The 15,488-nt window shown below is 38.3% G+C and overlaps 1 protein-coding gene across 1 annotated transcript in view; it reads left to right on the forward strand.

Moving 5' to 3' along the window:
• Positions 1–1,264: 1,264 nt before the first annotated feature.
• LOC104531768 (laminin subunit alpha-2-like) overlaps positions 1,265–15,488 on the forward strand; it is a gene marked incomplete at its 5' end in the record, with an annotated part of 26,718 nt that continues 12,494 nt past the window's right edge. The window contains 2 exons of the mRNA XM_010176762.2: positions 1,265–1,435; positions 5,789–5,901. Coding sequence (XP_010175064.2) covers positions 1,265–1,435; positions 5,789–5,901 — 284 coding nt within the window. The remainder of the gene's footprint in view (positions 1,436–5,788; positions 5,902–15,488) is intronic.

A 15,488-nucleotide genomic window follows, 5' to 3' on the forward strand; every position in this document is an offset into this window, starting at 1 on the left:
TTAAATGGCATACAGGTTAATTGCAAAGACAAGCAGGAGACTGGAGTTAAAGAACTGAAAGAAGTCAGTTGAATAGTGTTGTCCATCTACGGAGGAGGAAAAGGAAAGACATTATAAAGTGAGCTTTATCAATGTACAATAATTGCAGATTCAGTTTTGATTAAAGCCTTATTTTAAGTTTATAATAATATAATGAGGTTAGAAGTTAAATGAATTGCAGAAGGGTAGGTTTGGGGGCAGTGGCAATTATCATCAAATAAATCTGAAGATTATCCCAATCCATACCTCAGAGTTTTTTATTGTTTTGGTTTAACCTGCAGCCAGGGCAAATTACACTTATGAGGATGCAAAACTGATTGATTCAATGTGAAGGGCTAATGTGTACATTCAGCCTATCATATCACTTTGTCTCCATGGATCAATTTTTTTGTGGCTCAAAGGTTTTGATCAGTATTTAGTGGAAGGAGAGTAACCTGCTTTAATGATTGTTCTTCATATGGTTTCTAATCTTTATAGTTTACTGCTACATGGAACTCGGTTAAGCAGAGCGCTAAGACATTTGCTTAAGTGCTGTGGTGAATAAGAATTATAATACATCACTCAGCATGTGCACCTGAAAGAAAATAACAACAGTACTGCCATAAAAGATATAATGTTGCATACATTTTCCTCTTCTTGTGGAAAAGGAAGCCACACAAGACAGATGCTATTCATGTTGCTGCAGGAATTACTCAGCTCCTCTGATGACAAGGGTGACTATGAGGTCCTAAGCAGAATAGTAATATAGTGTAATACGAGTGATGCAGTCTGTGAAGGAACAGCTTTCCTATGGAGATGTAAGCAGAAAAGAATAATAATAAAGAGTTTCTATAGGTAATTTGCATACAATGTTTCAATGTCCAATTGGACAATATCACAAGGTTTGATTATGAAAAAAATGATTTTATGATGCTTTGTATGTTTCCATACTTTATTTTCTCCTTTGGCATCCTGTCGTTGTTCAAGATATAACCAGAGGGTACCAATTTGAATTTTAGAAGGGAATGAGGAGGAAATCATCAGTATAATGGCTTTATTCTGATGTCTAAACTCTGGATTCAAAACCAAACTTCTTGGTGCTTTTCTGTGCTTCATTACTTCCGTAGTTGTTGAAAATTATGCCTTTTGCTTTAATGTCATAAAAGGTGTTATATTCATTTATGATTGTGCTGCTAAATTCACCTTAGTTGCTTTTGTTTATGATTTTATTTTATTTTGTTTGCAGGGTTGTTTCCTGCAGTGCTGAACCTGGCTACTAATGCTCTCATCACAACCAATGCTACCTGTGGGGAAAATGGTCGGGAAATGTACTGCAAACTTGTTGAACATGTACCTGGACAGCCTGCAAGGAACCCTCAGTGCCGTATTTGTGATCAAAGGAGCAGAGTTCCACATCGTACGTGTGCCATTTTTATTTTGTTCCTTTAAAAAGATTTTTTTTCCAAAGTTTGTAGATATTCAGTAAACAAAACTGTAGGTCACTGGCCCAATTACTATGAAATGCCTGTCTCTTTCTTTTTAAGGTGGGTTACCCATCTCTTCCATTGGTATTTCAGAATCTGTATCTGTTATGTGTACTCCTCAAACTGAACTTTCTAATTCACATCCTTAAAGTGGAGCATCTAAATTCAGATTTAGAAAAATCAAGTATCTACAGCTGGTTTTGAATTCATACATAGTGACCATGAATGAAAACCAGATGACTTTTACCTGCATGCCTACATGTTGAATTCAAACATTTTGGCCGATCTAAGCAGCATATGAAATTTCAGTTTAAGGCCAACTCCACTTTAATTTTATTGTGTTCTGGGATACTTTTCTTCTTTGTTTTATATTAATCCAGCTTCACTGAGGCAACAAAAAGAAGATAAGAAAAGGGAGCACTTCTTGGCTTAATTGCTTAGTGTTTCATATTGAAATTGATCTTTGCTAACATTGCTTTTTTTAAGACTACCCAGAAGCAAAATCAGTTTTCAAGTATCAATCTGTTATCATCTGCTTCAGAAACGCATGTTTCTAATAGTTGGGAAGATCTGAACTAAAAAAAAATTCTTAGTTAAGTCATACAAGTCTAATTTCATGCGAATTGCAGTGAAAGACATGAATAGCATTAATGTTGTTAGATTTTTGTGGGTATATTGGCACTGCAGATGGTACAAGGTGTAGAGACACTTAAGACAGTTTTTGAAGAAATAGATATAATGTTAGAAGAAGCACAGCCACAGAAGCATAGAGACAATTTCTATTTTTTTCCAGCTGTTTCCCTCTAAAACCTAGCTCAGATATACTTACACCTCATGAAAAAGAACTTTTAAGCATGTGCTTAAAACCAGAGGGGAAAAAAAAGCTCCCACAACATCTAATCTGCTAGTTCTAGACAGGCTTTTTGTCTGTTGCTTTCCAGACAGAAGCATGTTTAACTTCTCCTTAGAAACTTCCTTCCCAGGCCACCATTCCTAGAGTTATTTTACCTACTACAAAGTCTTTTCCTAATAGTTAATATGTATCTTCCTTGCAGAAATTCATGTTACCTTTTTCCTAACTTCAGTCAATACAAGGACTGGATTATTCCTTTTTTCTTTTACTTAGTTGAGGGTTGATGGTATTGCTTCTCTATTTAGTTTCTACACAAAGTTATCTCTTTTCTTTCATTCTATTCATAGGTTGTATTTTCTAGAACTCTTTAACTGTACAAATTACAGTTCTCTGAATTCTCTCTAAAGGTTTTCATCTTTATTAAGATTCAACTAAGCTCTTACCAGCAGTGCATAAAGATGCAGGTCTGCTTCAGAATGAACAGAATATATTCCTGTTTATAAGTTTTACTTAGATATTTCCCCTTTTTAATGGTGTGACACCACTGAGAGATACATAGCTAGTTGTCCATTATAATCCCCAGATGCTTTCCTGCAAAATAGGTATCTATCCATTTTACTCCCCGTCTTGTATTTGTGAAGCTAATTATAATTGCCCCAGTATAGACTACTTCATTTGTCTGAACACAGTTGCAACCTATTTTTTTTTTTCCTAAGATAGTTTCCAAGTGTTAACGCCTTTTTTAATTGTAGTAAATGTCACCTTCTGAGGAAAGTTGCCCAAGGAAGTTGTGGATGCCCCCTCCCTGGGAGTGTTCAAGGCCAGGCTGAATGAGGCTTTGAGCAACCTGATCTAGTGGAAGGTGTCCCTGCTCATGGCAGGGGGATTGGAACTAGATGATCTTTAAGGTCCCTTCCAACCCAAACCAGTCTGTGATTCTAAGTTTACAGAATTTTGTGACAATACAAGCATTCAAATGATACGTTACGTTGTAGTAGTGTGTCTCACTCAGAGATTTCAGGGGCTTGTGGAACCATTCTGACTGGCCAAGGCTGTGCAATAGATACTTCCCCTTCTTTATAATAGGTGGGTATTTAGAGACACGAGCAAGTTTTTTTCTATATCAAGTTTGTTAAATTCAAAAACAAAACCTAAACCAGAGCTGGACTGCTTTGTTCCCATGTCCTACCTATGACATCAGACAGTGTACATTAATGTATGTGTACATACACAGACATACATTTGTGTATATATATAAAAACCTCAGCTGAATGATTTATATTTGTGTTTCCCCTCATTCCTACCCTCTTAAAAACTTGAATCTTCCCAGCTTCATAATATCTGGTCTTTTGTTGCCAACCACATCTCATTTCAAGGTTTTTAAATGTTCATTTGGCAGAAGGAAGTGCTGTATTTAAACAGAGATGGCTCATTAATAGGACAACCATGTAATGTAACCAGACTTTAAATGATCTCCCTGGAATGTGTGAGTCTGGAGTGCCTCCCCTTAATTACTGTAGTAGGAAATGAACACAAATTCCCTAGTTAATCACACGTGAGCCCAAATTAAAGAGCACAGTTTCATGGGCTCACTCTGTAAGTTCTCCCCCTTGCCATCCGTCAGGGAGACTGTTCCTTGAACTGCATTTGCAATCCAGTCCTTTTTGCAAATATTGTATTATTTTCCCTTTCCTTTTAAATAGGCAAAACATGACAGCAATTAATCAGTGTTTTCAAATTTATTATGATTAAACTTTCATAATAGTGATTACAGTTAATTGTTGATTCATTTCCCAACCCTCCTTCTCATGATTTACCTTTATATCAATTTCATCTGAAGAGACTTACATCAAAATTTCCAATTAGACAGCTTCTGTCACAATCACCAAGGAGCTCGGAGTCTGATTTAGAGAAGATTTTTGCTAGCACTTATTTAAAGCCAAGATTTGTGAAAATTATGGGAGCTGTGGGAACTGACAACATGTAAAGCATAGGTGTGTTTTGCTTTTCTCTTGAATATAAAGATAAAGCTACTAGTAACATCACCTGTAGCACCAGTATTCTAACTTGTAAATGTTGATGCCCACTAATGACACTGAATAATTGGATATTTAAATGAATTTTTTGGCATTTTTAATTTTGAGGGCTTATGCCTTCCTTCACTCCCACAAAGCACTTTAATTGTATCTTAGATATGTTCAGACATTCTGGCTTTCCTTAATGAGCTAGTACTCCTGTCCTCCACAGGTGGTTGATGTAGCAAAAAAACAGAGACACAAAGACTATCAATCTGGCTGCTTGATTTAAAGAATAATTAAAATAACAAGTAAATTAATCAGATCATGAATTAATTATTTGCAATTCTGGCTAGTAATGAAGCATATTCCAGTTTTACATGAAGAAAACCTGTCAGTGTAGAAAGCCATCCTTAATGAGAGGGTAGGATTTCTCCTGTCTTGTTATTTTCTTGCAGACAGAACTCGCACAGAGGAAACCTAGTGTATTTGAATTTCCTTTGGGTTATTTAGCATATGATGTACAGACTTGCTTTAGGCAGTTAGGGATTCCAAAATATAGATTCTTTTACCTTTTAAAAGTGAGGTTGTGTTGTTCGCCATTTTGTTCAGGAGAGAAATATGAATTGACCACAAAAAAGTAACCTGGAAGTGTTGAGTGCAATTTTTTTCAGTCTAAATAACATTAAAATACTCTGTGAGCAAAGTTCAGTAATTTAGATAATCTTGAAATCCGGGAAAAATTAAATTCTGTAAATAAATTCTTATCCCTGTTATTCAGGATTTGTTTGGGACACCGCAGCAGGGTAAATGTAGACGTCTTGGACTTTGATATGGATTATAATAATGCAAACTTTCTTTATATGTGTGTGTATGAGTCAGACAATTTTCCATTTGAGAAATATATTCTGTAATGATTTCTGAATCATTTCCTCTGTAATAATTTCTGATTTATTTCCTGAATTATTTCCATATGTGCTTAGAAATGTCTTATAAATGCAAGTACCACTGTTACTTTAATCTCTATTTTCCTTGCACACTATATCTCAGGTGCCTGATTTGTTTTTCTGTTGCAACATTTAATGACTTTACAGTACTTGAAACTTTGGAAGTCTGTAGGAAGTGTTAACTTGATTTAGATGCCTTCATTTTCTGTAGAATCAGGAGAGCCTCCAAGTGCATTTAGGTGTTCTGAATCACCTTCTTGTGATACTAACCAAAAATAAACAGCTAACGTTAGATGAGTGTTCCAGTAATAATAAGCATGACTGTGCCCCAAGAGAAAAAATAATTTCCTGGGTTTTTTTTAAGGTGCTGCCTCATGAGTTCTGTAATTATATTAAAATCTAGATTTTAGGTCTAAAAACATTTAAATCTCCTAATAATTTTGAAATATATTTATGTATTTCTCCTAACAGAACGACATCCGATAACAAATGCAATTGATGGCAAGAACACTTGGTGGCAAAGCCCTAGTATCCAGAATGGAATTGAATATCATTATGTGACCATTACATTGGACCTTCAGCAGGTAGACTTCTGTTTGTTTCTGCAAAGGCTTGCTTTCTCACACAATAGATCACTTGGATTATTTTCCTCTTTGCTCTATGTTGCTTTTATATTATGAAGACACACTCAGCTTCTCCTATAATTTTCTGTTGTTTATATGGATAATTATTTCATATATATTTTTATGAAGTCATGTCTAAAATTATTTAAAATATAACGTAATCAGTATTTTTTTTTTCATTATAACTTCTTGTTTATCTCTTTAAAGACAATTAAAAGGTAATTCCAGGGAAAAATGAATATGAATAAAAGTTTACGTTTAGAGTACTGTTCTTTCTTTTTTCAAGTAACATAGTACTGTTCACTTAGATACACAAAAAGTACTAATACTGACACTAAAAATAGCTCAGCTGTGCTAGGGATACATGTGCATGTGATGGATTATTTTGAGGGATGGCCTGGGTAAAGGGAGGACTTTGGGTAACAAGGCCTTAAATAAATTGCCTCTTGTTAGTGGAATCTTGCTTGACAGATGTAGCTATGGAGAATGCAGTTATTTGATGTTTACAAAAATGCTACAGAAATTTCAGGTATGTAAGCAAGAGAATTTGAGGGTAGATGGAAAACAATTTTCTTTTTATTATGGCAAGATAAATGCAGAACAGTTATCTGGTACCAAGTTTATTTATTATGTTATTAAAGTTGAACATTTTGGTTTTCAGTTTAGTAGGTAACGAATTCCGTCCCCGCCTAAAATCTTCTCTGGTCTGTGGCTGGCCCATATTTTTCTGCAACTTGAATCAGACCAGAAAACATAGAATCATAAAATCATTTAGGTTGGAAAAGACCTTTAAGGTCATAGAGTCCAACCATAAACCTAACACTGCCAAGTCCACCACTCACGCTAAACACCACATTTATTAATATTTTAAATACCTCCAGGGATGGCGATTCCACCATTTCCCTGGGCAGCCTTTTCCAATGCATGACAACCCTTTCAGTGAAGAAATGTTTCCTAACATCCAATCTAAACCTCCCCTGGCACAACTTAAGGCTGTTCTCTCTTGTCCTACCAGTTGTTACCTGGGAGAATAGACCAACACCCACCTCCCTACACCCTTCTTTCAGGTAGTTGTAGAGAGCAATAATGTCTCCCTTCAGCTTCCTTTTCTCCAGACTAAACAACCCCAGTTCCCTCAGCTGCCCCTCATGAGATTTGTGCTCCAGGCCCTTCACCAGCTTCATTGCTCTCCTTTGCACATGCTCCAGCAACTCAATGTCCTTCTTGTAGTGAGGGGCCCAAAACTCAACACAGTACTTGCAGTGCAGCCTCACCAGGGCCGAGTACAGAGGCACAGTCACTTCCCAAGTCCTGCCAGCCACACTATATCTGATACAGTCCAGGATGCTGGTGGCCTTCTTGGCCACCTGAGCACACTGCTGGCTCATATTCAGCTGGCTATCAACCAGTATCCCCAGGTCCTTTTCTGATGGGCAGCTTTCCAACCACTCCTCCCCAAGCCTGTATTGTTGCATGGGGTTGTTGTGACCCAGGTGCAGGACCCAGCACTTGGCCTTGTTGAACCTCATACAATTGTCCTTGGCCCATCGATCCAGCCTGTCCAGGTTCCTCTGCAGAACCTTCCTACCCCTGAGCAGATCAACATGCCCAGCCAGCTTGGTGTCATCTGCAAACTTACTGAGGGTGCACTCAATCCCCTCATCCAGATCATTGATAAAGATATTAGACAGACTGACCCCAACACTGAGCCCTGGGGAACACCACTTGTGACTGGCTGCCAACTGGATTTAATTCCATTTACCACAACTCTTTAGGCCTAGCCATGCGGCCAGTTTTCCACCCAGCAAAGAGTACACCCATCAAAGCCATAAGCATCAAGTTTCTCCAGGAGAATGCTGTGGGTAATGGTGTCATAATCTGTGTGTTAAGAAAAAAGGGAAGGCCCTTTCTCTGTCTCACTGGAGAGAGATTCTCCTTCCCAGCTCCCTCATCCTCTGATCTCTTCACTGAGATCAGTTTTCTATTTCAGTTTTTTATTATTAGTTTATTGGTTTCACTTGGAACTTGCCTGCCCTTATCTCCGTTCATTCTCATTTAGCCATACTCAAAGAGGACGATAGGTAATTATCAACTAAAGAGGCTTCAGTAAAGCATAGTTTGTCAGAAAATAAAATGAAATGAAAGGCAGGGCATTGAGACATCTGTGTGTGTTCATACATACATGTAAGAGATCAAACTTAGTCTTAACTTAGTCCAGAACTCAGAGCGTCAGTAGGGTTAAATGAAGAGTAATGCTTGGATTTCTATTTTTTTGCCCTTTATTTCTTGTAAAAAAATTGTAATCCAAATGATCTGATGGTAAAAATGCTTGTAAGTAATTGTTCTAATGTATTTAAAAGGCTTCTTTGTGTACTGTTGACAGTGGTCTGAGAATACTGCACTGTCTGTTGTGTGGCTTTGTGATTTTTTTGTTGTTATTTTTTAAAAATGAGACAAGACTCAAGTATGAGCCTGTTTCTTTCCCAGATTCTCTTGCTTACTGTTCAAACAAAGCTTGGCAGTACTAAAGCTGATACCTTCTCTTAAGCCTATTCAGTTGTATTGACTGGAATAGGAGCAGTGTTGAGGTTTCTATGGATGTCAGAATGATGGGATAAGACCCTGTGTCACTAATGCGGTCTGGCACACTCTTCATGACACGAGTAACCCATGTAGTTAGTGTCCTGTGCATGCTATGTTTATGCTATGCTACCTTACATGAATAGAACAACAGTTTTGTTCCCCAAAATGTAGTAAAAGGTATGTTGCAACTTGCATGACTTTTCGCCTGCTCCATAAGAAAAGAGTTGTTTGCATTTTGAGGAGTATTAGGAGGTTTTGTTTGCTTATTCAGGTATTTTGTAGACACAGCGTTGTAGGCTTTATTAAAGTAGTCGGTAAAATATGAAATTTCTCTTCCGACTAGTGTCTTGCACGGCAGTCACTATGAATGATGAAGGTCACCAGATATCTTTGAGACCTCACTTAAAAGAAATAACATTCTTTACCTTTGGCTTATAGGAGATTCAATAATTGCTATGTTTGTGTTGATAAATTCTTGCTTTAAGTATAAAAATGCTTAACTTATTTTTGTAAGATAGAAATAACAAATGACAAATCTACAAGTAATGGACTGAAAATTGCAGCAATGCATTAGTTTGTATGTTATTACTGGTAATTATGACAGTACATAGAATGCTTTTAGCAATCCTAATTTCATTGAAATATCAGGAAAATAATTACATTTCCTTCATTTATATAATGTTTGGCTTTTTGGGACAGCTACCTTTTTTTTTTTACTTTATTGTGCAGTGTAGCCATATAAAAATGGTGTATACTAGTTAGTAATGACTCATAAACTGAAGAAGTAAAATATATTTAACTTTAGAAGGAACCAAAATATTATCTTTAAGGTTGGGCAAAATGCAGTATTTTTTTTTTTTCTTTTCTCCCAACAGTTGAGGTTTACAATAATACTTAGAAAGAGGCTAAGTTTCTAGTTCATTAAAGTACACTTGAAATTTGTACCTTGTCTATTACAAAAATATGAGTTGAAAACTGGAACTGTTTGTTTCAGAGCATCTTTGCTAATTTGTTCTTAAACCTTCATTTTTCTACACTTTTTAGCCATTTCGACAGTCACCATCTTATCTATTTCACAAGAATATTATGGAACACGATTTGTAGCTGTACATATGAAATTATTTTTGTAGTGCTTTTCATCCAGCAAGTGCACAGGAGGTCAAAATATGAATGTAGATTTATTTGGGAGTTGCTCATTAGAGGTAACCTAAATGGAGGTTAGAATGAGAGTTTCAGCTACCCTGAATACTGAAAGGGAAACTGCAGATCCGAGTTTGACAGGGTAAGTTCATCAGTGTGCTAAGTTGTTGCATCTGTGAAGAACTCACGAATTACCAATAGAAGCCATCTGCTGTTCTGCATCTCTTACTCCTGCTGGTTGTGTAGGGCCCGTGGGTTTTGCCCTGAGTCATGAGCGCAACAAAAGTATTTCAGGTGCAGTGAGTGCAGTGTTTAGCAGGACAGAAAATACGCCTTCTCTTCAAGAAGTACAGAGAGGGGAATTGGCAAAACAGAAATGCTTGGACTTCCAGGGACAACATAGTCTTTGTACTCATGCTATCCCAAATCCTCAATTGGCTTAATTTCACCCTGATGTGGAAGATTAGTAGAGTATCTTTAAAGAAAATTGGCAAATACACAGGAAAGCCAGTTGGCAGTTTGAGGTGAGGTGGTCAGCTCATCCATTTCTGATTTCTACACACATCAGGACACTTATTATTAACAACATTGCTAACACCCTTGATATTGCTCAGATACTTCTTCCAGGAGCATATTTATTTATGTGGGTTTTGATTTTTGTACTATACACTTTATATTTTTTAAATGGTGCTGGAATATTTTATGTGACTTGTAGATGTGTTGAACTCAAATGGACCCAGAGTTAATGTTTTGGCAGAAAATTCTGGACTTAATAAGTCTATCTTAATTGCTTGAGATTGTGGAGGATCAGTTCAGTGTCCAAGTAATCCTTTCCAGTCATATATTTCTGAAGGAAAATAAAGTAGTTGACACTCCTCAGGGCCTTGTATGATCTCATAAGGTGCACTCAAAAGGTGCAAAAGCAAGAATAACTGATTAGGCTATGTAGCTGATTTCTCTGTAAAGCAATTTCAGTTAATCGGTTTTAAGCTTGTTAATCTCTGATAATGTCCAGCTCTTGTCTTTTCATCCTGCCCCCAGCCCTCCTTCTGTCGGAAGGGAGGAAAAATTGTGTTCTGACTCTATGTATAAATCACTGCAGTCTCACTTCTCCTGAAGTGTATTTCAGTACTTTTTTGAATGCAAGTTTTTAGATTCATGGACTTTACTATTTGAGTAGCATATATTATACTTTGGGAAGTGGCATTTCTGAAACTATAGAGTGAACTGAATAACTGGAAGTAGGAGAAAAATGCTTGATTGCTCAGAAGCATTTTGAAAAGCATTTACAAAAAGCAGACAGCAGTATTTTGCTAATGCTAAATTCATTATTTTGTAATTCTTTATTGTCCAAATATAATTTGAATGGAGGACTTTGATCTGGTGTTGAATGATTTATTTCTTATTTGATTCCATTTAATACCCATGAACAGAAATAGGCACACACACGTGTGCATGTATCCTTAATAAGGGTAAGACTAGGAAGAGGAAAAGAATTGCAAAACTGAGTGAGTGCTTTTGCTTTCTCTGCACAAGACTGTACAACTAAGTGGCTCTATGGAAAAAGACAGACATGAGAGAGCTAAGAAACTGTGATAAAATGAATGGAGAGATTCAGACTGGGACAGGAAAATAAAAGGAGAGGACTCAGACTAGTGTTGTAAAAGCTCAGTGTGGCAGTCTGTGGGAAGAGCTTAAAAGGCAGGAAAAAACCCTCCTCTATAAATGAAGGGAAACAGAATCTGTACGTGACCAGTTGCCACCAAATTGAAAAAAAGATCATTAGGCAGGAAGAGTCTCGTGGAAAATACATCTTCACTCTTTGCTTTTGTGGGTAGGACAGTTACAAACATCAGAGAGAGCATATAATAAATTTCTGAAAGTAATATTTCACAGCTGAGTTTCAGGTATCACATGCACAATATGAACTGTGATTCATTGTTTTTTTTACTGTGCTTTAGAATTCTTGATTTTTTTTAATTATTATTTTTATTTTTAACACTTGAATTTTGAGTTGCATGCAATACACAATGTGTTTATACATCTGATGCTATGCTGAGGACTGCTACACATAACGTGAAATGTGTCCTGTAATTTGAACATCTGAATAAAATTTGCAACCAACTGGGGAAAAAAGTGAATATTGATACTTCAATTTTGCCTGCATTAGCAAAGAGTGTGTCACAGTGGGAGAGAGGGGGAGTGGACTTACTTGGAAGAGGATTTGTGTTTATTTGGTGCTGAGGACCCAACTCACTTGTCTGGAAATGTACTTCAGATTAGCTCTATTCTGGATCATGGGCTGAATGTCCATTAGCAGCTAAAATGAATCAGGTATGTGTAAGCATGTTCTCCTGGCTTAGTTCTTATCTGAGAGAAATTCAGTTTGTGAGCTCCACAATCTATTCATGATGTGAACTGAAGCATGCTAAATTGCGACAGTTGGGAGATTCACCTCAAAAGCATGCTCCTTATCTGTGCTAAAAAGCTAATGTGGATGTACCCTCAGAAGCTCTGTGTCTGAACAGAGTCCAGATTTTACGTTAAGCCTGTCAGATGCTACACACGCCAAAATGGTGGTATTCCCCTATGTCTTAATGCAGTATTGCTGACCTTTGTTGGGGGAGAAGTATGAGAGGAGAAACCTCCCCCAAAGAAGAGATCTTGCTTGCGGGACCTTGCTTGTCATTTGCTCCTTAGCTTTGCCAGTATGACTGTGTTGTGTTGATAGTTGTTTGAAGGAAACATTATTTTCAGCTGCCAGTTCCTTTGATGCACAACGTTAACCAGATCCCTTAGGGGAGTGCAACTCTCAGAAAGAGTTCATCACTGTCACACAAGCAGCAGAGTTTGTATGTTTGTTAGACAAGGATAACTTAAGGCAAGTGTGGCAAGTACTGTCTTGCAGAACCAACCATGTGGAAGATGTTGCCCAGATGTGTGACCATACTGAGACAGGATACCTGTTGGTAATATGTTTAATTTAAAGAATGGTTGTTTTTAGTGAAATATTATGATTATGGGCCTGATCATCTCCTGTATGAGGAGAGTCTGAGAGAGCTGGGACTATTCAGCCTGGAGAAGAGAAGACTGAGAGGGGACCTTATCAATGTCTATAAATATCTGAAGTGCGGGGGCCAAATGGATGGGGCTGGGGTTTTTCCAGTGATGCCCAGGGACAGGACAAGGGGCAATGGGCAAAAACTGGAACACCAGAAGTTCCACACAAACTTCAGGAAAAGCTTCTTTACTGTAAGGGTGATGGAGCACTGGGACAGGCTGCCCAGAGAGGTTGTGGAGTCTCCATCTCTGGAAATGTTCAAAATCTGCCTGAACACTTTCCTGTGCAGCCTGCAGTAGGGAACCTGCTTTGGCAGTGGGGGTTGGAGTAGGTGATCTTCTGAGGTCCTTTCCAACCCCTACGATTCTGTGTGATTCTGTCTGTGTGTGATTATATAGGCAATTAAGTTCTTATTTCCATAACCACTTCTCTGCCCACATTTGGCCATCTTCCCTCTCCCTTCTAGTGTTTGACTGAGGAGTTTAGAAGTCCTGCTATAGGAAGGATTGTCTTGGAGTACTTGTGTAATCTTAAAAGCAAAGTTGCCCTTTCTGACTAGCCATTTGTTCGTGTTTCTAGTAAATGAGATTCCTGTATTTCACTGTCCCTCCGAAGCCAGTCTGAAACTAGGAACTATGTCACATTGCAAATTAAGCAGCGGAGACCAGGAATTCACTCAGTCTGCATCCCTGACCAATTTATTATCTTCTTAAAGAAGAAATAAACAGATTTTTGAGTCCTTTGACCTTTTAGAAATTGCTGCATGATTTTTGGATTGATTTTGGAGATGTTCTATCTCCCTGTTGTCTGGTTTCAAAAAATGAGTGGAACCCATTGTGTTGGTCTTTGTCTTTACAGCTGAACCCTACAATTAGATCCAGTTAAACTAATTCTTTAGGGATTGACTGATGTCAATGTTACAGCCACAGTGAAACATAATGTAAATTGGATGGTAAGATATTTCACAACTACATTGCTTCATGTAATATATATTTATAGGCTTTTATTTTAACTAATAACAGTTCACCAAACAGTGGTTTAAGGAATCAGAAAGTGTTGAGCATCACGACTGTATTAAAATAGCCTTTACACATTATCTGCACAGTGGTATAGAAATACGTATATCATCAGGAGATGCTTGGTTTTCACATTATATTTTCTCTGTTCTGTAATATCAAATACATTTTCCAGTGGGGAAAAAAATACAGCTAGCTTTCTATTCAATAATATTCAATAACTTCTGATATCAAATATCAGAATAGCTAAAGGAATAAAGAGAAAGTTAACAACACTGCTTAGTCTTGAGATACAGGAACAGGATTAGTATAATTAAGTGCCAGTTGGTCTTCATATGTTAAACTTTGTCCAAACATTTTGCTTAGGTTTTCAGTTAGTATTTTCTTTTTCTGTTTTACTAAAAATTATGTGCTTCAAATGTCTGAGACGCTTTCAAAACAGTTTCTGTAAAGGTAGAGCTTAAAGCTTCTCTTCATCCGCAAACCAGAAAGTAATTTACCAGAAATGAAAACTAATACAGACTGAGAATTTTCACCAACAAATGCCAGTCTGTTTTGTCCATCTTCAAAAATGTTTGTCTAAAGAGAGAAATGTGAACAGAAACAAAGTCTGTTCAGACTGTAATGCTGTAGTTCCATGATTGCTCTTCCTCCCCTGCTCAACTCATCCCCCACCCCAAACTGGCTAAAGGAGACAGGAATGTCTCCCTTGTCCTGGCAGTAGTACTTGATACTGAAACTGATACCTTGATACTGAAAACTAAGTCTTGTCTTGTTTTTGAGGGGTTAGGTTCCTGCCCGATCAATTTTCTAATTTGGCTTGCTGTGTGGGGTTTTAATGCCAGTGTAGGGGAGAGGGCAAGAACATATTTCTGGAGTTTGCGGGGAGAAGACTTCCACCCCTCTCCGGAGCAGCTGGCACGCAGTTTTGGCGTCAACTGATTATAAAACTTTAAGGTTTAAAATACTGACCTATGAAGTACAGTCCATGCCTGCATCATAGAGCTGTCATCCTGAATATTTGTTTTTAGTATTTTGTAGTGGGTTGACCCTGGCTGGATGCCAGATGCCCACCAAAGCCCACTCCATCACTCCCCCTCCTCAACTGGACAGGTGGGAGAAGAATATAATGAAAGGCTCATGGGTTGAGATAAGGACAGAGAGAGATCACTCACCAGTTACTGGCACGGACAAACCAGACACGACTTGGGGGAAAAAATGAATTTTAATTTATTACCAACCAGACAAGAGGATAATGAGAAGTAAAACCAAATCTTAAAACACCTCCCCCCATCCCTCCCTTTTTCCCAGCCTCTCCCAATTTCCACCCCCTCCCCCCAGCAGCACAGGTGGACAGGGGACGGGGGTTGGGGTCAGTTCATCACAAGTTGTTTCTGCTGCTCCTTCCTCCTCATGGGAGGACTCCTTCCCCCGCACCAGCGTGGGGTCCCTCTCACAGGAGACAGTCCTGCATGAACTCCAGCCTGGGTCCTTCCATGGGGTGCAGTCCTCAGGAACAGACTGCTACAGCACGGATCCCCCACGGGGTCACAAGTCCTGCCAGCAAACCTGCTCCAGTGTGGGCTTCTCTCTTCATGGGGCCATAGGTCCTGATAGGAAGCTGCACCAGAGTGGGCTTCCCACGGGGTCACAACCTCCTTTGGACATCCACCAGCTCCAGTGTGGGGTCCTCTACAGGCTGCAGGGGGACATCTGCTCCACCATGGACCTCCATGGGCTGCAGGGGG

The sequence above is a fragment of the Antrostomus carolinensis genome, unplaced genomic scaffold (assembly GCF_000700745.2).
Source record: "Antrostomus carolinensis isolate BGI_N321 unplaced genomic scaffold, ASM70074v2 scaffold6621, whole genome shotgun sequence".
In the NCBI taxonomy this organism is placed as follows: domain Eukaryota; kingdom Metazoa; phylum Chordata; class Aves; order Caprimulgiformes; family Caprimulgidae; genus Antrostomus; species Antrostomus carolinensis.